Source organism: Myxocyprinus asiaticus, chromosome 35, assembly GCF_019703515.2.
Source record: "Myxocyprinus asiaticus isolate MX2 ecotype Aquarium Trade chromosome 35, UBuf_Myxa_2, whole genome shotgun sequence".
Taxonomy (NCBI): domain Eukaryota; kingdom Metazoa; phylum Chordata; class Actinopteri; order Cypriniformes; family Catostomidae; genus Myxocyprinus; species Myxocyprinus asiaticus.
This window is the reverse complement of record NC_059378.1, coordinates 13,291,264-13,316,740: the sequence shown is the minus strand read 5'-3', so window position 1 is coordinate 13,316,740 and position 25,477 is coordinate 13,291,264. Positions and strand designations below refer to the sequence as shown.

Genomic DNA, 25,477 nt, shown 5'->3' with positions numbered 1-25,477 from the left:
TTGGCGTCTGATTTATTTGAATGGATATTTCTGTTTATTGAATTGTGGTTTGGTTTTATTGCTGGATTTAGGTTTTTTCTTTCTAGATTTCTTCTGTAATGCACAGAATCATAGGTTGTGCTGGAGTGAAAAGCGTTTGTGGTAAAGGATTTTTTTTTTTTTTATTCCGATTAAAAACAATTAAGAATGATGAAAATTTCATTATTTCCACCCTTCCCAAGGCATTCTCTACAATTAAATTATGATTTGTTTACACTGAGAGAGAATAGATGTCTATACTTAGAATAAATATTTACATAAACTTAAATAATTAAAAAGATTTATATAATAATTGATAAAAGCAATACACACCAGCAAGAGCAGTTAATCACAACCATAGTGATATTCAGAACAACAGCATGATTGCAAGTGTGATATTGCTTTTATACAACAATTCAACAAACACAACTCATATACTCTGGTTTCAAACTAGTAGTAATTTCTTTGTAAACAAATCAATGTTTTTGAACTTTTCTTTAAAGTGAACAAATTGTTCTTGTTTACTTTCTTTGTTTCAGCGATTTCTAAGAATCAGTTGAGTCAATGACTCACCCATAATATAAAATACACTCATTTGTTGCCACCTATTGGCACAAAGATGTAATATGCAGAAATGATCACTAAATGAATCAGTGAATGAAATCAACATAAACAATGAATTAAAATCCCCACCACTATTTAGAAAGCCACAAATACAGAAAAGTGGACTGATGCAAACCGTAAAGCTGTTATACAAATTCTCAGCATTCTTGAAATGCTGCATGATCAATCAAATTCGGGGACCGGAACAAACTGTTATATAACTATCAATAGTCGCATTCACACATACAGCCCTTTCCAGAAAATCACCTACAATTTCCAGTTTAGAGGTCATGTGTGAACACGACCCTTTTGAAAATACTGGTAAATTTGCTCTGGCAATTTTCCTTAATTCAAAGTTGTATCAGTACCTATACATTTCCTTATTGATGGTATGTGTGAACAGCACATTTGGTACATTTACCAGTAAAGGCAACCCAATGATTTTCCTGTAATTTACCTGGTTGCATGTGTGAACGGTACAAAGTACAATTAATTGGAATATTAAAAATGTAATATGCTCTCTGAAACAATGGTTAAAAAAAAAAAAAAATAAGGCAAAACCTGGACACTTGAAGCCAAAATATTTCATTGTTTATGTAATATGATAGAGAAAGCATCACTTTGAAGTTGCTTTGAAGGTATTTGGTAAGAGGTGAACGTGAATGATTGTTTAAGATTTAAAGAATATTTAAATACAAGTTGAATTTGTTGGCATATTCCTTGGTTTGATTGGATGCTGATGGAAATTAGAAAAAAGGGCTGTGTGTTATTATCTCCTTTGACTCTTTAAAAAAAAAAAAAAAAATGCATTTCTTTTTTGTCTTGCACATTCTTTCACAATTCTTTCTTGCTTGCTTCATATTTATTCAGTTCCTTTGTATTACTGTTGTTTGAAGGTCCAGATCAGTGAAAAATATGGATGATATTCATTAAAGCTGACAGTTCACCCAAAAATTTAAGTTCTATCATTATTTACTCTCTGTATTAATTTCTTCTCTTTTTGTCCACAGCAACAGTTGGAGCGTAAGGACAGTCAGGGCAGCTCCCAACACAGTGTTTCCAGTCAACGCAGTGTCCACACTGACTCCCCCCTCCATGCATCCCAGGCCCTGCTCAATGAATCGGCCGCCCCACCTCCCCCCTCCCAGCCCCTACCGAGCCTGCCCCAGGACCCTCCAGTAGAAGGAACTCTCCAGAAGAAACCAGATCCCTTCAAAATCTGGGCCCAGTCCAGGAGCATGTATGAAAGTAGGCGTAAGTAATATGGGATTCCGGTGGAGGGTGCATTGGGAATGGATCACTTGGGTCTAATCTTTGTGTGTGGTTGGTATTAGGGTATCGTATAAAAAAGAATATGACAAGCAAATGTTTAACATTTAGTGGACGGATATGATGTCTTGGCTCTCCTATTTAATATTTAAAAAACTCACTTATAATAAAACTAACCTTTGGGAGTAAACTAATGATTTGCATGCTTGGATTGGTCTGTGTAGAATCTAGTCAGTTGTCATCTTATGTCAATATTGTTCAAACTAATTGTAACACTGGATTTAAAAGTCAAAGTCATTTAAATTCTCATATCAGCCATGAACATATCAACCAGTCTTTAAATATTCCCTGTTTCTGAGTTCTAGATATTGTATTAGGTAGTTTGTGTATTTCAAATGGGAAGTAGACATTTTACATCAAATATCACTTTAAAGGAATATTTCACCCAAAAATTAAAATTCTCTCATCATTTACTCACTTTCATGTCATCCCATATGTGTATGACTTTCCTCCTTCGCTGAACATAAAAGATTTTAGAAGAGCATCTCAGCTCTGTAGGTCCTTTTAATGCAAGTGAATTGTGGCTAGACCTTTGAAGCTCCAAAAATCACACATAAAGGCAGCATAAAAGTACTCCATAAGACTCCAGTTTGTTTAATATATGTTTCTGAAGCGATATGATAGGTGTGGGTGAGACACATATCAATATTTCAATCCTTTTTTACTATAAAAAAAATTCAGAAAGTGAAACTGGAGATTTATAGTAAAAAGGATTTAAATATTGATCTGTTTCTCACCCAAAGTGATTGCTTCAGAAGATATATATTAAACAACTGTCGTATGGATTAAGGTCACCATTCACTTGCATTGTGAGGACCTACAGAGCTGAAATATTCTTCTAAAAATCTTTGTTTGTGTTCTGCAGAAGAAAGAAAGTCATACAAATCAAAGATGACATGAGGGTGAGTAAATGATGAGAGAATTTGTATTTTTGGGTGAACTATCTCTTTAAGCTTGGCTCTAGTCTTTCTATATTCTATGACTTGTCTGGAAACTAGCTGTCAATTAGATGTCAATTAGAATCTGCTGTTTTCTGTTGTGATCAGCGAGTTGAGTTTGACGTTCATACTTCCAAAGCTATTCATTAGCCTTTCCCACTCTTTCATTCCCTTACTTCACCTTCCTCTACTCACTCACTTAGAGTGAAAAGCCAACATGTACTGTGAGGCACTTCTGAGCAATTACACTCTTCCTTGCCATCAGTGTGTTCACACACTCCAGCGCACCCTAAAACGCGCCTTTTTACAAATGTGCATATAATTGGTAGTGGTGGTAGACAGTGAATCCAATACTACTTTCATGTGTTTCAGAGCATAGGGGCTAATTAGCAAGGATATTTTTCAGCGGTTGTTAAGCAATCCAGCGTTTAGTTCTGAAAATTTGATTCACTTGAAGTTTCTTCATTGTCTCTGCTCTCATTTGGATCCCTCATTACTAAAGTCCCTTAAAGGAGCAGTTCACCCAAAAATGAAAATTCTGCCATTATTTACTTACCCTCATGTTGTTCCAAACCTTAATGACTTACTTCTGTGGAACAAGAAAGGAGATTTTCGGCAGAATGTTAGCCTCAGTCACCATTCACTTTCATCCCATCTTTTTTGTGTGAATGGTGACTAAGGCTAACATTCTTCTGAGGCTCACGTTTACCAATATTGAGAGAGCTATCCCTTTAAGATCAGGGATGTTGGGGCAATTGGTTTTGCTCTCCAAGACAAGAGTAGCAGGATTTGCATATAAAGTTGTCTTGAACCATTTCAGCGGTGCTCAGTTCCGGGCATGTTATTCAGCTGTTATTCAAGTAATAGCATAAGGTTTCCATATGGGATCACCCAATATTTGTGTTTGTACAGATGATTGCAGTTACAGACCTTGAGGGGATTAAGAGGTAAACCAATAGTGTTTGATTTATTGGCATAAACTGAGTCCAGTCTGAGTTCTGGGCAGTAGCCTTGAGTGGCTTTAACACAAATGAATGCAAGTCCATGCCATAATGCAAACTTTACAGACTGCTACAATCGTTCTTGCTGTTTAATGGAAATAGAGTGATGTGTGGAAAAATGCCCATACTCGATCTGCCATTTTTTATGGCTCTGGAGTCAAGCTACTTCCCGTCTCTGTTACAGTAAATTGCTGGACATCCTGTCCTGGCTGGTAAGACTGGAGACAGGCGTGTCTTTGTCTACCAGCTGCTCCACACTTCCAGTTGTGTTCCAATAGACCAGCTTAGACCATCATGAATGGCCATGGTTCAAGCTGGTTTATGCTGGTTATTGCTGTTCTACTGTTGATCTAGCTGGTAAAGTAGGTCAACCCAGGAGGTTTTGTTTCTTTGCCATTTTCTTTGTATTTTTGTCTTGTTTTCCAGTAAAAATATTTGAACTACATTTACTTGAGGAGTAAATTGTAAAATAGCATATGATATTAAAGAAATATTCCGGGTTTAATACAATTTAAGCTCAGTCGACAGCATTGGTGGCACAATGTTGATTACCACAAAAGTTTATTTCGACTTGATCCTCCTTTTCTTAAAAAAAAAAAAGAAAAAAAAAGAAACAAACAAAATCTGGGTTACAGTGAGGCACTTGCAATGGAAGTGAAAAGGGCCAATCCGTAAACGTTAAAATACTCGTTGTTTCAAAAGTATAGCCACAAGATGTAAACAATATGCGTGTTAACATGATTTCAGTGTGATAAAATCGCTTACTAACATTTTCTGGGTAAAGTTATATCCATGTAATCCTGGAAAGTGACAATTTAAACAACTTTACAGCTCAAATAATACAAGTTTTAACAGAAGAATTAACGTAAGTCCATTAAAAAAATTATACGCTTCACAATTCTGCCTTTAAACCCACATTCACTGCCTCACTGTAACCTCAATTTTTTTCTTTTTTTAAAGAAAAGGAGGATTTTTTGTGGTAATCAACATTATGCCACAAATGCTGTCGATTGAACTTGACTTGTTTTGAACCCTGAATATTCCTTTAAGTCTGGATTTCAGAGAAATAAAACAAAATTATGTATTGAGCTTTTTGCCATAGTTTCAATTTGAAACCATGGAATTGCCAATAATTGCCATAAAATAAACTATTTGAAAAATAAACTTGTTTTCCCTTAAAATTAAGTTAAATTATTAAATTATTTTGTGTGTGGCTGAGCTTGTTAAGAAGCCTGAAAATAACACCAGCACACCAGCATCCCAAGTCTTACAAACAGTGGTAGAGTCATGAATTCAGAGCATTTGTTGTAAGCAGACTTAACTCTCTTTAAAAGTTTCCAGTAAACTCCTGTATCAATTTCCTGTAGAGAGCCACGGTTCCCAGCTCTGTCTTACTTAACAGGCATAAACGTCCCTCGACAGAACATCATGTGATGCGCTGGAGAGCTACAGGGTCAATAATGCAAAACCTGACAGATTGCTGATATCTGCTGGGCTTGAAGTCTAAAAGAGGGGGAGGCTATGCTGGTGCTCATCCTGGCTGATTTGACATAGAAGTGAAGACAGCGCTCAAACGTGGTGCAAGCTCAAGGGCACAGCTGCTTCAAAAGACCTCTAGATTCACTCTTCTGTTTCACTTGATCTTTACTGTAGGCTTAGCATACAGTGCATCCGGAAAGTATTCACAGCGCTTCACTTTTTCCACATTTTGTTATGTTACAGCCTTATTTCAAAATGGATTAAATTCATTATTTTCCTCAAAATTCTACAAACAATACCCCATAATGACAACATGAAAGAAGTTTGTTTGAAATATTTGCAAATTTATTAAAAATAAAAAACGAAAAAAATTACATGTACATAAGTATTCACAGCCTTTGCCATGACACTCAAAATTGAGCTCAGGTGCATCCTGTTTCCACTGATCATCCTTGAGATGTTTCTACAACTTGATTGGAGTCCACCTGTGGTAAATTCAGTTGATTGGACATGATTTGGAAAGGCACACACCTGTCTATATAAGGTCCCACAGTTAACAGTGCATGTCAGAGCACAAACCAAGCCATGAAGTCCAAGGAATTGTCTGTAGACCTCCGAGACAGGATTGTATCGAGGCTCAGATCTGGGGAAGGGTACAGAAAAATTTCTGCAGCATTGAAGGTCCCAATGAGCACAGTGGCCTCCATCATCCGTAAATGGAAGAAGTTTGGAACCACCAAGTCTCTTCCTAGAGCTGGCCACCTGGCCAAACTGAGCGATCGGGGGAGAAGGGCCTTAGTCAGGGAAGTGACTAAGAACCCGATGGTCACTCTGACAGAGCTCCAGCATTTCTCTGTGGAGAGAGGAGAACCTTCCAGAAGAACAACCATCTCTGCAGCACTCCACTAATCAGGCCTGTATGGTAGAGTGGCCAGACGGAAGCCACTCCTCAGTAAAAGGAACATGACAGCCCGCCTGGAGTTTGCCAAAAGGCACCTGAAGGACTCTGAGACCATGAGAAACAAAGATTGAACTCTTTGGCCTGAATGGCAAGCGTCATGTCTGGAGGAAACCAGGCACCACTCATCACCTGGCCAATACCATCCCTACAGTGAAGCATGGTGATGACAGCATCATGCTGTGGGGATGTTTTTCAGCGGCAGGAACTGGGAGACTAGTCAGGATCGAGGGAAAGATGAATGCAGCAATGTACAGAGACATCCTTGTTGAAAACCTGCTCCAGAGCGCTCTCGACCTCAGACTGGGGCGAAGGTTCATCTTCCAACAGGACAACGACCCTAAGCACACAGCCAAGATAACAAAGGAGTGGCTACGGGACAACTCTGTGAATGTCCTTGAGTGGCCCAGCCAGAGCCCAGACTTGAACCCGATTGAACATCTCTGGAGAGATCTGAAAATGGCTGTGCACCGACGCTCCCAATCCAACCTGATGGAGCTTGAGAGGTCCTGCAAAGAAGAATGGGAGAAACCACCCAAAAATAGTTGTGCCAAGCTTGTAGCATCATACTCAAAAAGACTTGAGGCTGTAATTGGTGCCAAAGGTGCTTCAACAAAGTACTGAGCAAAGGCTGTGAATACTTATGTACATGTGATTTGTTTAGTTTTTTATTTTTAATAAATTTGCAAAGATTTCAAACAAACTTCTTTCACATTGTCATTATGGGATATTGTTTGTAGAATTTTGAGGAAAATAATGAATTTAATCCATTTTGGAATAAGACTGTAACATAACAGAATGTGGAAAAAGTGAAGCGCTGTGAATACTTTCCAGATGCACTGTATGAGTCATGCTTGCCACTTTCTCAGGTGGAATACTTGTTAATAAAATTGCACCATATAAATTAATTTAAGCAGGGTAGTCATTATATTCCATCTTCATTTTATCCATCAAATCGGTTGTGAGTCCTTGAGGTGTGATTAGAAAAAAAATCCACATGTGTGAGAACTACAGGTGCAACCATCAAAGCGCCATTGTTAGCTTTTCTGCAACCTTGAACAAGAAGTCATTCTTGAGAGAGGGAGTATGGTAGTATTATAAATCGCAGCACATACGTCATTCTGCAGGTGAATTGATCATAGTCTCTGGCTATTTTTCTTCCCATTCAGTACCTGATTACCAAGAGCAGGATATTTTCCTGTGGAGAAAAGATACCGGCTTTGGATTCAGGATCCTGGGAGGCAATGAACCTGGCGAGCCGGTGAGTACAATGCCATTTTCATGAGGCCTCATTTTTGCTGTTCTACAGTATTGTGCTCAATAGTTTGTTAGTTTATAGCTATTTTATTATTATTATTATTTTCGTTTTATCAGTCAGTTGTAAATGAAAGCATTCACTACTTTTTAATTCTGTATTGTATAAATTCGTCCATGTAATTGAACTCACCTTAAGAGAACACCTATTATATGCTCATGAATCACCAAACATTTATGTTGAGAATGCAATTTTTTTTTAATTATTATTTAGTAATTAGTTATAATTCTAGAGACTTTTTTTTTTTTTTTTTTTTTAAGCTTGTGTCCAAAAACACTCATACTCTCTGACAGTAGTAAAGGTGCCTGACATATAAAGAGCTTTTGCCAAGGTTGGACTGTTTTATTTGGGAAATCTTCAAAGTTCTTGGCTTTACTCTTCAATGCCTGCTCATGATACCCATTTCTATGTAAAATGTGCCGAGCACATTACAAACATACTAGTTTTTGGCAAAACACGCAGCTTTTGCCTCTCTCTGTGTGTGTGTAGGATGACAAAAGCTTTGATGTGTGCAGCACAGCCTCAATCAGTCAGAAAGTATCTCTCAGACCTCCAGTTCTTCCATTTAATGAGGCCAAGTTATATCTTTGAACTGATGAGCCAGTGTCTCGAACTGTAGTCTGTGAAGAATGATTTACAGAGTTGCTCACTTTACTTGACTGGTTAAGGGATGGAATACATTCCATAGAGGTTTTACTGGATGGAAAACATCTCAGAACCACGAGACCCAAAGTGTTTCAGTGTTTCGGTAAAGTGTTTGAACCTCTAGAGCTAAGCTCAGTTTAGTCACAACAATTTTTGGGGTTCTGAGATGTTTTCAAACACGTATGCTAACTCACCCTCTATGCTAACACCACCTTCCACTCTGCTCAGATTTATATTGGCCACATTGTGAAATACGGAGCTGCCGATGAAGATGGACGCCTGCGATCAGGAGATGAACTCATCTGTGTGGATGGAACAGCTGTTGTGGGGAAATCCCATCAACTAGTCGTTCAGCTCATGCAACAAGCCGCAAAACAGGGTCATGTCAACCTGACTGTGAGGCGCAAGACTGGATATGGATGTAAGTCTTTCATGACCAGAAAAGATCATAGTAGGAGACCAAATTGGAGAAATTTAAAATCAGAGTGAAAGTGTCCAGTAATATTGCGGTTAATGAGAATAAGCGAGTAGTATTAACTTGTCATGTGATCCTAACATGGCAGCCCCATATGAGGGGACCCTCTCCATACATATTTAAACAGCTTTTATAAGGTTAATGATATTACTGATGTGAGTGCTCTTGATTTTGTACATATATTTAAAAATTACAATACGTTTCTTTAGAAGTTAAATGAGGAAAAAATAACTGAGTGCACCTTTAAAGCTTAAGTGTGTAATTTTTGCACCACTTGACGCACCCCACTTGCCACTTGGGCTCTTTTGACGTTGGCTAGTAAGCAACTACCTAGCAACATGTTAACAATCACTCAAAAATGCCACATAGCAACAACTTCGCCACCATGGCAGTGACTTTTGCACGGACAAGCACCACTCACATTTTCTTCAGAAAATGTAAAAATCTAGCACATTAGAGCTGCACTTTGAAATGTGCTCCACATCCCTTACGTAATGGCCAGTGTGCCTTGTGCCATTCTGAATTATGCAGGATTGTGCGGTCTGATTATTTATTCCTATCAGACAGACTTTATTTAAATGAGAGTTCATGGCACATGATAATGAGGGTATGCCTGCTGACTCTGCCTAATTAATCTGGGCTTTGGGTCCCATATGTCGGCTCTCTGATTATTACCCTTTTATACTGATCCAGGATCATCTCCAAGTCCCAAACGAACCATTGTAAGAGAGCAGGGCAAGATGGTTCTGGCATCCAGAAAGAATGCTTGCATTTTACTTACCCAAGACCAGCTGCTTTTACATAATTCTTTATATTTAACATTAAAAGAGAAAGAACATCCAAGCCACCCTCTTATCTGTTTATAGCAAGTAGGTTTAAAATTAATCTCAATGGTAGTTGCTCGAATGGCGCAGGACCCCGCGAAAGTGTGCAGCCATGGGCACTCAGTTCCGGGCACATGTTTTTTTGAGCCATATATGCAATGTAACTAATCACTCTGAAGAAACAAGAAAATGACATCCTGACTTGCTAACAATGCTAATTTGCCAACTGCACCACAAGAACGCACACTATCCCAAGCCCTTCACTTGGGAAAACTATAAGCTGATTTCATTCTGTTAAGAACCCTTCAAAAATGTGTCAAATATAATGAAATATATGTGATTTACATATGTGATTTACGTGTCACTTGCAGAAAAATCCATTTTGAATGGCCGTCAATGGAGAAAGATGCTTTTTTTTTTTTGCAGTAGATTGGTGTAGTTATGGCATCTAGCAGGGGCTAACTGGTCCATGCCAACCAGCCAAACCTTGACTCCTTGTTTTAAAAGGCTGAGATGAACCCTGCTTTAGCAGTTCAGAAACATGTTTGGTGCATAGATCATAAACGTGATTGAGTAAGTCCACGCCTTTGCCAGTCTAGCTTGTTGATGAGGAGCTCCTTTAGTGCTCTCTCCTTGACTTGCAGAACACAAATCTCTATCATTGACCCTCCTAACCCTCCTTCTTCAACCCTTTTAATCCTTAGTGGCGAAGGTAGATGGTGAGATGCCTCCTTCCCCAGCCTCTTCTCACCACAGCAGCACACAAGCCCCATCTCTAACCGAAGAGAAGCGCACACCGCAGGGCAGCCAGAACTCCCTCAATACGGTCAGCTCTGGATCGGGCTCCACCAGTGGCATCGGCAGCGGAGGCGGAGGTGGCAGCAACAACACGGTGGTACCCAACACCATCCAGCCCTATGATGTGGAGATTCAGCGCGGAGAGAATGAGGGATTTGGATTCGTCATTGTGTCGTCAGTGTCGAGGCCTGAAGCGGGCACCACTTTTGGTAAGATTAGACAGATAGTTGACTGAATTGATTTAATGTAGGGCCTGCTGATTAGAGTTACTGCAAATATTTTTACACTGTTCTACATTTTTAGTTCTTATTTATGTAAGTGTCAAAATACATTTTGGGACCAAGGGCTGCTCTTCTGACATACAAGCATTCACAGACAGAAATTATGTGTTGTCTTATTATTTATTTTATTATAAAAAATGGGGAGATGATTGTGACATTTGGGATTTTTTCAGGAGCCTTTTGTTTCCAAATGTGGCTTTGGTTGTGTGTGTTTTTTTGTTTTTTTTTGGTGGGTGAGGGTTCTTTTGCATATTCTCCTTATGCCAGTCTGCATGTCCTGCAATATTCTTGTAGATAAAAGCAGTGTGTCCACAATGTCTGCCTGAAGCAGGGGTTGTTGAACTACACACATAGGCCCCTATATCCCTCCTCTCTGTGAGGGGCTCCATTTCTGCTCTACTTCCAAAGCCAAACTAGTTTCCATTACACATGATGGCTGTTGAATTAGGAAAACAAAATTTAGTTTGTCCAAATCTTAACATTCAATCTCAGACAAAAATAAATAGCACTAACCAAAACCTCTTGCAATTAACAAAAATTTTCAGTTGTTTTTTTGAATAATTGTAATTGATGAAGAGATCAAGTTAGTGAAAAGGGAAATCAAGAATGACATGCCATGTTTACAGACTCAGATCGCCTTTTTTTTTTTTTTTTTTACTCCGTTCAGAATGCTCCCACTCTTTAAACTCACAGTAGCGCCGTTGGCAGTCTTCACGTAAGTGTATACTGGCTCCAGCAGGCTCAATGATTACTCCATGTGGGAGTTTGTTTCAGAGCATTGTGACAGGAGAGAGGAATGACAGATCCATATTTGAAAAGAATAAAATCTAGGGAGCAGTGCTTGGCACTTGTTTACTACAATGATGAAACGCATGAACTCCTGTGACAGTCACTGCGCTGAGGGAGAACAAGGACCTCAGAGAATAAACCGAGCTTAGTATTACAATCAAAGAGCAAATAAACTTTATACCAGTGTGACAATAACAAGAATGACAGGTTGAATAAATATTTTGTAGTCATACTAACATGCCTGAGTGTCATTACAGCATTTTGATTACTCAAAACCATGACTGATCACAATAACTACATGCTCCATAGGAACCTTTTTCAAAACACAAATTTAAACAAAAACAAAACATTAACAATTTTTCATGATTCATCATTGTAGCAATAATCTCAATTATGTTGTAGACCTCACTCAAGACACCAAAGTTTGTGGTGATAGGGCAGAACAACAACTATAAAATGGTACTGATATGTTAAAGAATATTAGGAATGGTAAAGAAAATAAAGTGCATAGGATGGAAAGATGCAAGTGGTTGAGTTGGATTTTGCTATAGCAGTTTGCCTTTATCTCATGTATAGATAAACTGCTGTTTCTCTGTTAACTCATAAGGTGAAGACCTTAATTCTAGTTAAACAAATAACTCAAAGATTATTTGCTATATATTGAATCAACAGGTTATGCAATCTAAAGAACATTAGCTGGATAGTGATATTTAAGTTCCACTTCATTGAGTGATGAGTTTGGTGTTGGCAACATCTATGACTCTGCTGGTCCACGTTACAGTGGGAAAGGAGCTGGATTCCGTTTCAAACAACCTTGAGGAATGCTGATCTCTTTAAGCACCTAGAGGGTACTTGCAGTCTGGAAAACGCAGATGAAGCCCTGATGTCTGCGCAGAAGTTCCTTTATCTGGAACACACAGATGCAGGAAACTTGTCTCTGGAGCGGAGACTCAGAAAGTGGAACGATCTGTTGGTGTCTCCCACCACTCAGGCTGAAGACTAAGAACTTGGGCAATCTGTTTCACTCTCTCTCTTGGAGGGAGACTCAGAACATGGAGTGCTATTCTGTTAGTGCCCCCTTTCTTGCAGGAGTGGGGACTCAGAACCTGGTGTAACGTATTCAGTTAGTGTCTCTGGACGGGAGACTCAGAACTTGGTCGATCTGTTACTGTCTCCTACCTCGCTGGCTGGAGACTCAGAACAGGGTGTATCCCTTGAAAGGGTACATTTATTCCCTTTTTAATAGGGAGGAGATTCCAATTTGGCCCCTTCCTGTTCCAGTGTTCTGATTGGCTGTTGAAATCAGAGGTGGCACACACAGTGTGGCCTACCCTTCCTTCTCAGTGTGGAACTCATTTGCATAGTTCCACACCTTAAAGTGTCTTTAAGGTTTTTCTAATGCATTTTTCACTTTACAAACCACTTTCAAAATAATCTTGTCAATGTGTTGAACGTTAAGAGTCCAACTATGAAGCTGAAAGGTTGAACTATCAACTGTGTGTTCATTTATATGTTAATAGGTCAATTTTTGTGAACTATCGTGTCATAAATAGTTGTTATTAAGTATATACCATTGTCTGAACGAGTATGGAGTGGATGTTATGTAGTTTTGTGTCCATTTGAGGAGTAAAAGTATGCATGTATGTGAAGATTTGTCCTTTGTCCTTTGTTTCTCTTTTGCCTGTGGCAAGTTTCAAGTTGGGTTCACTTCTATCTGCTGGAAGTCCTAGGGAATTTATGATTGTTCTCACCTCTGCTTTTACCTCTGGAGAGTCAGGAAGGGAATCAAGTGAAGCGGGAGGTCAACTTGTCTGCAGTCCCTTTTTGTCTCCCAAAAGGTGCCTGGAAATTGTCTTTTCAGTCTTATCTGATGGCAAAGGGCATTTGTTTATGTAAGGACACAGAAACCTTATCACATCAACGTGACATTTCATCCTCTATAGTGGATGAAAAAGCTCTGGAATGCCTTTGCCTTCTTGCTGTCTGATACATCACATAGTCATAGTGCTTTGCAGTACTTTGAATCTTTGATAATATTTTTCAAGAAATCATATTTTTACCCGAGTTGTGAGCTTGCAAGTCTTGTGCTAGTCCTTTTAGCATAGTCAAAGGTCTGGGCCGTATTGCAGTTTAAACTGGCCTAGAAATACCCACTTAGTCAGAAAGACTGTCATGTAAAGCAATCAGTCACTGTTTGTTTTGTTATTACGTGCTGTTTCCGGGTGGGATTATCTGAAATATTCTATACCATAATAATAAACCAGCATGGAGAAATGTTATAACAGTAATTGTGCTGCAATAGCAGAAAATATGTAGAGAGTCTTAAGTATAATTCAGAAAATAAGTAAAGACTATTTTACTTACATAACTAAGAAAACAAAGAAGCTTGTGGATTTCTGCTTGTGGATGTCAATTTTAATTGATACTAAGTGCCTCAAATGAAACTCTAACCTGTTAGAGTCATTTATCCTCGAAAGCCATTGTGTAAACCCGACCATGTAAACACAAGTTTGTTTCCAGGCAAACTGATAAAAAAGTCCTGTGTGATTTAACTCTCGAAAGTTATAATGTGAAATGTGGTTTGTGGAACTTAAATCAGCATAATTACAGTAAATGATCTAGCATGCAGATGCCTTTTATATCAACAAATTCATCAAGTTCAGTGTGCCTTTTCTCGCTATTGCGCCCCATACATTTGCTGTCCATTAAGTAACATACATTTGTTTCTCACAAGTTTCTTTGAGGTGTATTTGGCTTGCAGGGCACAGTCTATGGGCATTCTATGAAAATGTTGGCACTTTGGCTTGGTGGCTTGGTGTATTAACTCCTATACATTCTTTCTTCTCTCTTTCTTTCTCTGTCTCTTTTCCTTTTATCCATCCCCACCAAAAAAATATATAAAACAAAAATATCCATTTGAATTAAAACGCATACATGCTCAATCGCTGTTGGCCAAAAGCTGGAAATGCATGTGTGGCAATGCCTCATAAAATAGGTCGCATCATTGAAGGAAGCCCAGCCGACCGCTGTGGGAAACTAAAGGTTGGAGACAGGATCCTGGCTGTAAATGGCTGCTCAATCACCAATAAGTCCCACTCGGATATCGTCAACCTGATCAAAGAGGCTGGGAACACAGTGACGCTGCGGATCATTCCAGGAGACGGTCAGTGCGAAGTGCTTTGGCTCTGTTTATCTTTTGCTCTGTTCCAGAACCTAGTAAGCTGTGTACAAATGCAGCATTTTAAGGCATCATAGGCACACTCACAACACTAAGGCTGTTCCAAAAGGTAGGCAACTATATTATGCTGCCTCCTAAGATGCCTCATTTTTGCTAAATACTAAGGTATTCAACATGCTGGATGAGGCGATTAGTAATTTTATTTTTTTCAATAATTGTAGTTTATAAATAATGTTGATTATAAACATATTTTGAATAAAACTGAGAAGTATCGAAGGTTTTGGAACAGAGATTTTCTCTTTCTCTTTACTCAATCAGCAAAGTTGAGATGAGAACATATTTGTGGACGTGGATGTGGGTGTGTGCAATATGTGTAATAGCAGGATTTCACAGCATACTGCTCTCGAGAGCCTCACAGTAATAATGTAGACAGTACATTCAGCATTATTAGTGGAAGAATAATAAACAGGGACCTGCAGGGAGATCAGCACTGAATATTCTTCATGCTCAGAGGCTTCTTTATTCATCACAGCTCGTATAGCTTTAGAGGTAGTATGGCTTCATATTTTGCTGTTGTAATAATGACAGATGACCCACCAACCAGGCAAATCAGGGAAGAAAGACCACAGGCATGTTAAATGCATACATGCACATGTCACGCTCTGTTCCAAAACCTAGTGAACTGCCTTCAGAGGCTGCATTTAACAGGAAAAGTTCACCCAGAAATGAAAATTCTGTCTTCGTTTATTGACCGTCATGTTGTTCCAAACTTGTATGGCTTTCTTTCTTCAAAGGAACACAAAAGGTGATGTTAGGCAGAATGTTAGCCTCAGTCACCATTCATTTTCATAGTATGGAAAAAAGATGCAATGAAAGTGAATGGTGACTGAGGCTAACATTCTGTCTAACATGTCCTTTTTTGTTCCACAGAAGAAAGACAGTCATATGAGTTTAAAACCAACACTAGGGTGAGTAAATAATGCCAGAATTTTCATTTTGGGTTGAACTATCCCTTTAAGGCACCTTAGGTGTGCTCCCGACGCAAAGGCTGTTTCAAAACATACAGTAGATATCTTAAATAAGGTGTCAAATGTCAAAAGAAATTATGATTGTAAATAAATTCATTTAATACTGCAAAGTGTTAATAAAAATTTGTATAATAAAAATGTCAGTATTTTACCCAATATTTGTGTGTGCTACAATATGTATTTTTTTATGCTCATACTCAAGGTTGAGTCTCCATAATTGCTTATGTAGAGCATTTCAAGCCACTCACTTATGGGGTTCCATGGCTGTTAGGGGCGGTTCACACCAAATGCGTTATTGCACACATCTGTGCGTTTTAATTTATATATATATATATATATATATATATATAAACATGATCTAGATGGATGTTTTTAACCATTGTGCCAACTGGACTGTTGCACTCGCTGTTCATACAGCATCTCATACAGGAGCGCTTTTAGACGATGTGTATATTTATAAATAAATGTAAACTTTTAAAAATGTGTACCAAATTCATTGTGCATTGTTTTGTTTTTTTGTTTTTGTTTTTTAAGCCCAAAAATGCATTTGGTCCAAACGGCCCTTTAGATGCAACTGCTTATGTAGGCAGGAGGCAGTAAAGCAGCTCACTAGGATTTGGAACAGAGCTTCAATCTATCTGTTTTCTATGTTGAGTGTTTCCCTTGGAGGGAAGGCAGCATACAGTAATGAGAAAGCTGTTGCCAGTTAAGGCTCTGCTCAACTATAAAGCATGATGCCAAATGCACTGGATATTTTCATGAGTTCTTCATGCTCTTTAATCAGAGAGGAGGAGAATTCTGACACACTATGGGAATATCCAAAATCAACAGAATGTGGATGTGTACGTCTGGTTAACCCCTTAAATTCTGCTGCATTTTTTTGGCTGCTGCCTGCAATTTTTTTTACACAAAAATTTAAAAGCTCACCTTTATTTGCAAAAAATGTGTCTCATTTTAAAGAAATCCCCCCTAATTAAAAAATAAATATATATATATTCCAAAATTCATAAATAATACCGTATATGTTTACATTCTTATGATGAACATAATAATAAAAATAAAAAAAACCTGTACACGGCAAATAATTTTTTTACCAGTATTTTTTTCATCCAGGCACAATGACAAAAGATATTAAGTCAAATTTAATATCTTAATACTTCAGACAATTCTACATTTAGTGAGGTTTATGCTTAAACAAAAAGCCTTATTTAAATAAACTGTATTCTCTTCAAATTAAGGTTATTTTTCTTACCACATTGGCAATTTTTTTATGCATAAACCTCACAATTTTGTTAGATTTCTCTGAAAACAAGATTTAATGTCTTGTCATTTTGCTTCTGAAGTAAATGTATCTTGTTTTAAGTATGTTCAGATTTTTTTTGCTGGAGTCAGATGGTGATTTATTGCAGTAGTTTTTGGTGCCTCTTTCTGCACTTAATTTATGCATAATTTATCATTTATGCAGTTGTTGTGCTTTCTGAGAGTATCCAAGAAAAAAAAATAGGGGAAAAAAACAAGATAAAACCATGAGCAGGAAAGAGGGGAGAGCGGGAATGGCAAGTCTGTTCCTACAGATGACAGAGTGATGGGGAAAAGATATTTTAGGACTTTGGGATTCACGGGCTGTGCACTCATCAAAGTCCCCTCTCTTCCCCACAGTGACTGCACATTGGGGCGGAATTAAAGCAGCTTTGAGCACAAGCAACAGCAGCCTGCATTGGTTACAGCCGACTTACAAGTTGGACCAATGTAATCAAAGCAAATGATCCAAAATCAATTAAAGGAATGTTTCATCCAAAAATTAAACATGAACCAAACAAAAAGAGCTATTTCTTTAACCCAAGCTGCTTTAAATGTTACAGAAAGGGTGTATTGTGTTTTGTGATTACACATAGATGGGGACAGATAAGGCTTTGGATGGTTTTAGTTCACTAGGCTATATTATAATTTATGAGACTTAAGCTACAGCCACTGTTCTGGACAGCATGATAAATGTGTAATTGTGCCTACTGCCCAGCTGGATTGTGCTTGCGAAGCACACAAGTGCTAATGTTTTGTTGTATAGAAAATGGGCCTCTGATACTTGGTCTACAGGGTACACTTTACCGTGTTCAACAGAAGCACACTGCAGATGCATTATGAATAATAGTGCTTCATGAATGTAAAGTTATCATATCCGATGTTCCTCCACAGAGTCCTCCAATGCATCACTGCTGACCAACGCTGAGAAGATAGCTACCATAACTACCACACACACACCTCAACAGCAAGCTGCACCTGAGCCAAGGTACACCCCACACACCTGTGCTCAGAAACACCCACATAACACAACCATTTTATTAGTTAGGTTAAAGAGGATTTTGTAATTATTTTGTTCACATAATCATTTTCATTGTTGCTTATTATTTAAGAAAAATCATCACACCCCAGCATTTCATAAAATGTATGACAGTGTTCATAATTTATTAAATGTTTTTCCTCTGTCTTTTTCCCCAGAAACAACACCAAACCAAAACAGGAGTCTTTTGAGTTCAAAGCCCCACAAGCTCCGCCCCCTCCAGCTCCGACTCAACCTTCAAATCAGGTACATCCTCAGCAGTGCAGATTTCTTAAAGACTGCACTTCAAGACTAAAAGTTGACCAGAAATTCAGCAATGGCATGTTAAATGTAGTATTTCATTATTTTAGTGAATTAAAGTGTAAAATATCAAACATCTCCATCGTGCTATTCCTTCAAGTAACGTAATCCTCTTTTCTTTTCTTTTTTTAAATGAATAAGTCATAGAAGTGGACGCATGCCCCATAGAGTCCTATTAAAAAAATAGTGGGCCATTTGATTTCAGTGGAGTACAAATTGTTGCATATTGGACAAACACGTCATTTTGGGTCCAGTCCGGACGCAGTGTTTCAATGGGAGTCTATGGGAGGTTCATGAGCACTATTTGCATTGGAAAAAGCATCTGATTGTTTATTGGACATTGGGCTATATTTTTGTCCTACCTGGTAGCCCAGCTTCGCTATTTGATGATTGGTCAAACTAAACTTTGCAGCAAATGGACAATAATTAAAATGGTGATGTATGTGACTGATAGTGATTGAAATGTCAAAGCTCTGCGCTGTCAAACCTAGAGAGCTCAGCGGGTCAGAGAATCAGATATGGATGCAATTATTTGCTGTCTGCTTGAATGCATTTATTTTAGCTTTCATTATTCAATCTTGCGCCGAATTTAAATTATGGAAAAAAAAAAACAGTTTAAGCTTGATCATTTTTTTCTTAGGCAATTTCACTGTTTGAGAAGTAGCAGCTTTTCAGAGCAACATTGAAATAAAGCAAAGAAAATGACAAAATCTCTATCATTAAATGATCTGTGCTTCCCCACACTTGAAAAGCACCAGCCACCATTGATCCTCATTATCCTCCGTTTTCACTTAAAGATGAGGAACTCCCATCTAACTCCCACATTTGATGTTTTTGCCCTCTGAGAGATGACACAGTAGTAGTTTGATGAACTTTCAAAAGCAAAAACGCAAAAGACAACACATATGCAACTTATTTCACACTAGACGTTCTCTCACGCACTGCAGTCTGACTCTGAGGTGGTATCATCGTATTGTTTGTTTCTTGGTGCCTTGCAACAGCCCTATCTGGCCTTTCTCTTCCCATCCTAAAATACCTTCCGAGTCAGATCAATTATTCAAGCTCTTCCTCAGATTCTGCTTCTATCGAATATATGTGACTTTCCTGCAGGTGGCTTTTGTCTCCTCTACTGAAATGGGAACCTGGTTTAAAAAAAATAAGCAATTATAGATTCATCTCTGACCTTGGTGTGTATGTGTGTTTTAGGATGCTGAGTTCTACTCAGTTGATCTGGAGAGGGACAATAAAGGCTTTGGTTTCAGCCTCAGAGGGGGTCGAGAGTACAACATGGACCTGTATGTGCTGAGACTAGCGGAGGACGGAGCAGCTGTGAGAAACGGAAAGATGAGGGTACATACATTTAAGCATAAATGTGAATCAGGATCCACCAGTCCCCCTTTGCTTGGCCAAACATGTATACCCACCTCAAACTGGGCTTGTCAGGACGCTCAAACAAAGCAATACGCCATAGCGTTTACACTATTCCGGGCAGTCATCCTGCAAAAGGATTGCTTAGGTCACATTTACACTAATATGTTTCCATTTGAAAATGCATCTTTTTCACTACGTTTTGGCATTCCATCCACACTGAGATGGGTTTTTTGTCCAGTAAAAACTTGAGCTTTTCAAAAACGCTCTCCTAAATGGATACATTTGAAAACGCTGTCTTTGCGATGTAGTGTGGACAGTAAAAACGGAGATATCTGAAAACGATGATGTATTTGTTGTCATGTGATGCAGTCATATGATCCATTCAACCCAAAACAATAAAGATGGCGGACCATGTTGTAGCGGCTTTGTTGTGCCTGTTATTCACTTTGATAGCGTTGTTAAAGATAAATGTTACTTTGTACAACCTTCACCTAGCATTCCTTCAAAGGCGACGGGAAGTTTACTCGGAATTGCTGTCCGACGACGGACAATTGCGTTTCAGACCATACATGGAACTGCAATTTTTCTCATGCTTAGTAAGGGGATTTAAGAGTTTACATACATTTCGGTGTGGATGAGCAACTTTTAGAAAATGCTTGAAAATGGCAGTGGACAAAGAGTGTTTAGATAACGAAAACACAGTTTTTAAATGTATCCAGATTAATGTGGACATAGCCTTAAAGTGGTCTTCAACACATTAAACAAGTAGTTGAAATTTTTGGTTAAAAAATTTGAAATTTGTATATTTGTACAAAGATTTATAAAAAAATTGCACACTTCAACTTTACGTGGCTATAAGTAATCTAACCATAATGCATCAGATCTGGGACCTGTGCTTTGATTCTACAATGATAATTGCGAACAAGCCCTAATGCCCAAATTTATACCCAAGCTCTCCTCATTATCTTTCTCAGGAACTTATATCAGAGAAAATTTCATTCATATCATAGTAGTCAATAAGTAAATAAGATATAATGTGATAAGCTGTCTGTTAGCGTCAGTGAAGTGCAAACAAAATAAAAATTTAAATTCAGAGCTACCGTGTTGAGCTCTGCAAGTTAGATGAGAAGATATCAGCGCACCAACTCTGTGAAGCGGAGCGAGTTGTCAGCCAAAGACCCATTTTTGTGGAAATGGTATTCCCCTGGGGACAAGCGCCAAAAATAACCAGAGGCTGACAAGAAAAATAGAACAAGGAAATTCTACCTCTCTCTTTATCTTAGTCTTTTTCTATTTATGGCGGGTTTTTGCTGGATGTCACAGTTGTGGTTGCAGCTGTATCCTTCTGCTAAATTTTATTTTCTCTATGTTCTCTGTCTCTCTCTCTGCATCTTTCTCTCAGGTTGGAGATGAGATTTTGGAAATCAATGGCGAAAGCACCAAAAGCATGAAGCACGCACGTGCCATTGAACTGATCAAAAACGGTGGCCGAAAAGTCCACCTGGTCCTAAGGAGGGGGGATGGCTCTGTCCCAGAATATGGTGGGTCAATCTATGAGAACATCCCGTTCTCCCCTGTCTTCACCCCTTGAGGATTTTCTCCAACGGGGGTCGGCAATACCACATCTTCTTTTCCACGCACTGGCCCTTTCCTTTGACCTCCTACTGGGTGATGGGCCTTCCACCTTCTGCTGTTGCCCCCCTCTCTCTGCCTCTGTGCACTGGGCTAGCCTTGGGGACATTGGGATATGGGATTTCCAGTTGCTTTTGGGTGGTGGTTGTGGCACATGCTTCTCATAATTCTTAGGTGGCATGACCTTGTCAGTGAGTTGTAACATATTTATGATATTTATTGAAGGTGAATGTAAGCTACTGAGAAGGGTCTTTAAAGAGACTCTATGACTACAAACGCATACTGGTGATATTAGCCATTTCAGTGAAAGCTCACAATACTGTATCCGACATATTCACAGAACTTTTTGCACGATGTACATGTCAACTGCTTCATTGCAAACTCCACTTTAAGCAGATGATTCATAAATTCCACATTCCAGTATCGATTTTTGTATTGAAAAGATTGTTAGGTTACATTCTTTGCTATCATTTTCAGACAAAAAGCAACTCACTTATTGAGCATAATGTCAGTGCCGCATGATGTCAGTGAATATCTAAATGTTTTTTATTCCTTTTCAATTTCCATAATATTTATGGAAAAATTCATGTACTAATTTGCCACAGTTATTTTTTATGCTTTTATTTTTGGTCATGGCCATTTAAAGATGTTCATTCATGTATTTTGTCAAGTTGAGAATGTGATATAATGTGTCCTTTTCCTGCACCAACATGATATCTCTGTGAAGTTGTATATTTTTATACCATTTTTATACATTGTGTTTTTAAATTTTTTTTTTTTTTTTTTTCTCATTTTCTTTTCCACATCTCACTGCTTTTGTTGTTTCTGTTTGCAATGTAAACTGCTTCATATGGTGTGTATGGTGTGTATCTTTGGGTTGATTCGCTGCTGGGTTGGGATGTGTGCGCGTATGTGTGTGTACTGTATGTGTGTGTGCGTGCGTGGTTCTGGATCTCTCTGTTACTGTTGATTTTTCACTCAAAGGTGGGGCGTTTTATGGATCTCTATCTTTGAATAATTGATGAAATAAACACTGTTTCCATTACAAACGAGCATAACTCTCAAGACTGTTGTTTCAGGGATCTAAATACTCTACTTCTCTCTCTCTTCTTTTTTTATCTATCCTTTTTCTGTTGTTCTGGGCTCTTCCTTCCACCCCTAGCGATGGTTGCCCCTCAAGTCGGTGCTTGTATGAGATCTGAAAAGACAGGAGAGCCTGCTTTCTACCAAAATCAGACCACGGTTTGTAGATCCCGTGTTTTCATCACATCTCTGGCAGTTCTCTGTGCTGTGGCTTCCACTCAACTGTACTGTCCCTTGCAAGTTCATTTACACAGAATGTATTGCCAGTGCTGTGGCCATTCCTGACATTGTGACCTGAATGAGTTGGTTTATTCTTGCATTTAAAGTTTGCCGACATCCCTACAGACGAAATGAAAGGTTTCATCAGTGAATGCAATTTTTTTTTTGCTTACTAGGTGTTGTTTATTTTTTTGTCATAAGTTTTGTCCATGTATGCTACCCACCAAAGCCATTTACTAGTACAGGTAAATCTTCTTTGACTCTTTGAATCATTGTTCCTCTAAGGCAGGTGAGGTTTCTCTCACAAAAATGGAGATGATTTAGCTCTTTTTGAAAATTGTACTTCTATATGCAGCGCCTTAGAGTCATAGAAAGGTTTGTCTGCAAGTTCAAACAATATATACCACAGGTTTGTTATGTCCCTGCTAATCATATACAGATATATTTCACAAACCAGTCCATGCATATATTTATTTTTGGAGTTCAATCAAGTTTTTCATTTTAACCGCCTTTTAAAAGCATTCCAATGCATGAGGTTGTCGTTGTACCGGATGAGTATCATCATCATCTGCATCAATACTAATGGTATTCTAATAATTGCTTGAATAATTGGAACATCTTTTTCTCTGTGAAATGCACATTCAATTCAGTAGGCAATACAATAATAGCTTTTAAATTACCAAGGAGGTATAATAAGGAAAATATGTTACAATCACATTTTCAATCCATCACATTTCTGTTATGCAAGTAGCATGGCACTTGATCAGTCAGTATGTGATAATGCAGTTCACCTATAATTACTCATATTTTACAGGCGGCATCAACGACGGCAACGGCGTCAGCGCCGGTGCACAAACTGTTTCGGAAGTGAATGCAGCTCCTCCCGAAAGTCGACCCCACCCACCATTGGAGTCCAGCTATCCACCAGACCTTCACAAACCATCACGGAATAAGGACAAGAGGGCGCAAGAAAAGTCGGGCCATAGGGAACATGGCCACCAGTCAAACCACCGCCACACCAACCACAGACAACGCTCCCCTGAAAAGAAGAGTAGGAGCAAGGGTCACAAAAAGGACAGCGGCACTTCGAAGCCTCACAAGAGAAAGAGCGACAAAAAGAGGTCCAGCACTGATGACTCACACCATCACCACCACCACCATCATCGCCAACAAAACGGCCACCACCGGAGGCACCGCTCCCCAGAGAGGCGGAGAGCTCGGAGTGCCGAGAACACCTTGGACAGCCGATATGGCAGGAGACACGGGCGCTCACCAGAAAGACACCATCACAGTCACTCTTCCCCTCGCAGACACAGTTCACCCTATCGCTCCCCTCAACGCTCCAGATACCGGTCTCCCCCGAGACGGTCTGCAGGTTCCTCAAATAAACCGTACAATGGTGAGTTAGACAGGGGGCTGGATGTGGCCTTAAAGGAACCTCCTCCTCCGAAGCCTCCATCCCGCTCTGATAGCATTCCGCTTGGGGGGCTGCCAGCCCTGGACCGGCTGAATCGAGAGGACACCCTGCCCACCCTTGGAGAACCACCCAGCTACTTCGAAGACCTTTCCCCTATGGAGCGAGTCTACCGCAAACTTACCCTTTTCCGTGGTGCTTCACATAATGATATCTTGCCCCGTGTACGGACACCCGACTCCAATTCAGCCTTCCGGAACTACAATTCATTATTGAGGGGTCGCTCCCCTGTTAGAGGTGGGGGCAGTCAGGATGGATACCCTAGAGATGAGTCTCCAGTTCCAGCCCCATACAGGACAAGGAGTCTGGGTAGAGACCTGTCTCCTATCAGAGCATACCAAGATGAGGAGGAAGATGATGGTGGATCCCAGCTGATTGACTACTATAGCACGCTCAGATCCAATTACAGTAGAGCCAACAACAATGTACCTGAGCCGAGGAGGAAGACCTACAAAGAGAGCCCCAAAGACCTTAGCATCTGATGGGTCGGCTAAGAAAGACACCATACACAGACTCTACTGTCCACATAAGCCTTCATCCAAGGACTGCATAGACCCTGGATACTAAATTATTAATTTGAATTCTAGTGTTTTCTCATGGTTGAACATCTTAACGACTCTCAGCAGCAGAAGAGTGATTTCTTTTTCGTTCCATGAAGTGTTGGTTTTGTTTCTTTTATGACCCTTTTTATAAATAACGAGTTTGACGACTATGTATAAAGAAAACGATTATGTGCCTAACAGTACCATTCTTGGTGTTTTTTTGTTTTGTTTCACAAAGGACAGCCTTTTGGACCTCTGTCCTATTATAAAACCTGTTACAGAGAGCCCTCTCATGCACCGAGCAGCTCAGTAAATGTGGTGCTCAGACATATACTGTGCATGTCTTTACACTTTCAATGTCCTCTCTCTCTCTCTCTCTCTCTCTCTCTCTCTCTCTCTCTCTCTCTCTCTCTCTCTCTCTCTCTGTTTTCTTTCTCTTCCCCAGTGCCACTGTTTTGTAGACATTTGACCAGAGTATAGCACAAGCCTGCATTCGTTTGTATATTTTTGACAGTTTGCAGTATGTGTACATTCAGAGGTGATCATTTTAAAAGAATGAAGGGATAATGAATTAAAACTATGATGATAATGTGCAAAAAATAAAAACGATATATATATACTTATTTTGATGGTCTTTCTTGTAAATCTCAATTCCTATATGTGGGAGAGGAAGAAAATGTATTAAAGATGGATGTGTGTGGGAGGAAGAGACCGTTAAACTGCACAGCATTCTTTTTCAAACACTTTGCCAACATGCCTGGAAAATAAAGAGAAGGAAAGAACAAAGACTTTATCTTTTTGGCAGTTCAAAAGGTGAAGGAAAAGAGAGATTCAATGCACTACCCTCGAAGTTGAATCC

At 39.1% G+C, this 25,477-nt stretch overlaps 1 protein-coding gene across 8 annotated transcripts in view; it reads left to right on the top strand.

Annotated features, from left to right (window-relative positions):
* LOC127426611 (membrane-associated guanylate kinase, WW and PDZ domain-containing protein 1-like) overlaps positions 1–25,224 on the top strand; it is a 221,796-nt gene extending 196,572 nt beyond the window's left edge. For 4 of the 8 annotated variants that reach the window (XM_051673539.1, XM_051673540.1, XM_051673535.1 and 1 more), the window contains 10 exons: positions 1,632–1,875; positions 7,496–7,587; positions 8,515–8,707; positions 10,290–10,592; positions 14,413–14,616; positions 17,853–17,946; positions 18,156–18,243; positions 19,504–19,647; positions 21,071–21,209; positions 23,417–25,224. In XM_051673539.1, coding sequence (XP_051529499.1) covers positions 1,632–1,875; positions 7,496–7,587; positions 8,515–8,707; positions 10,290–10,592; positions 14,413–14,616; positions 17,853–17,946; positions 18,156–18,243; positions 19,504–19,647; positions 21,071–21,209; positions 23,417–24,558 — 2,643 coding nt within the window. In that variant the 3' untranslated portion in view covers positions 24,559–25,224. Of the gene's footprint in view, positions 1–1,631; positions 1,876–7,495; positions 7,588–8,514; positions 8,708–10,289; positions 10,593–14,412; positions 14,617–17,852; positions 17,947–18,155; positions 18,244–19,503; positions 19,648–21,070; positions 22,101–22,462; positions 22,543–23,416 lie in introns of those variants that run through there. The other 4 variants (XM_051673542.1, XM_051673537.1, XM_051673538.1 and 1 more) reach the window with 4 other exon arrangements.
* Positions 25,225–25,477: the final 253 nt, after the last annotated feature.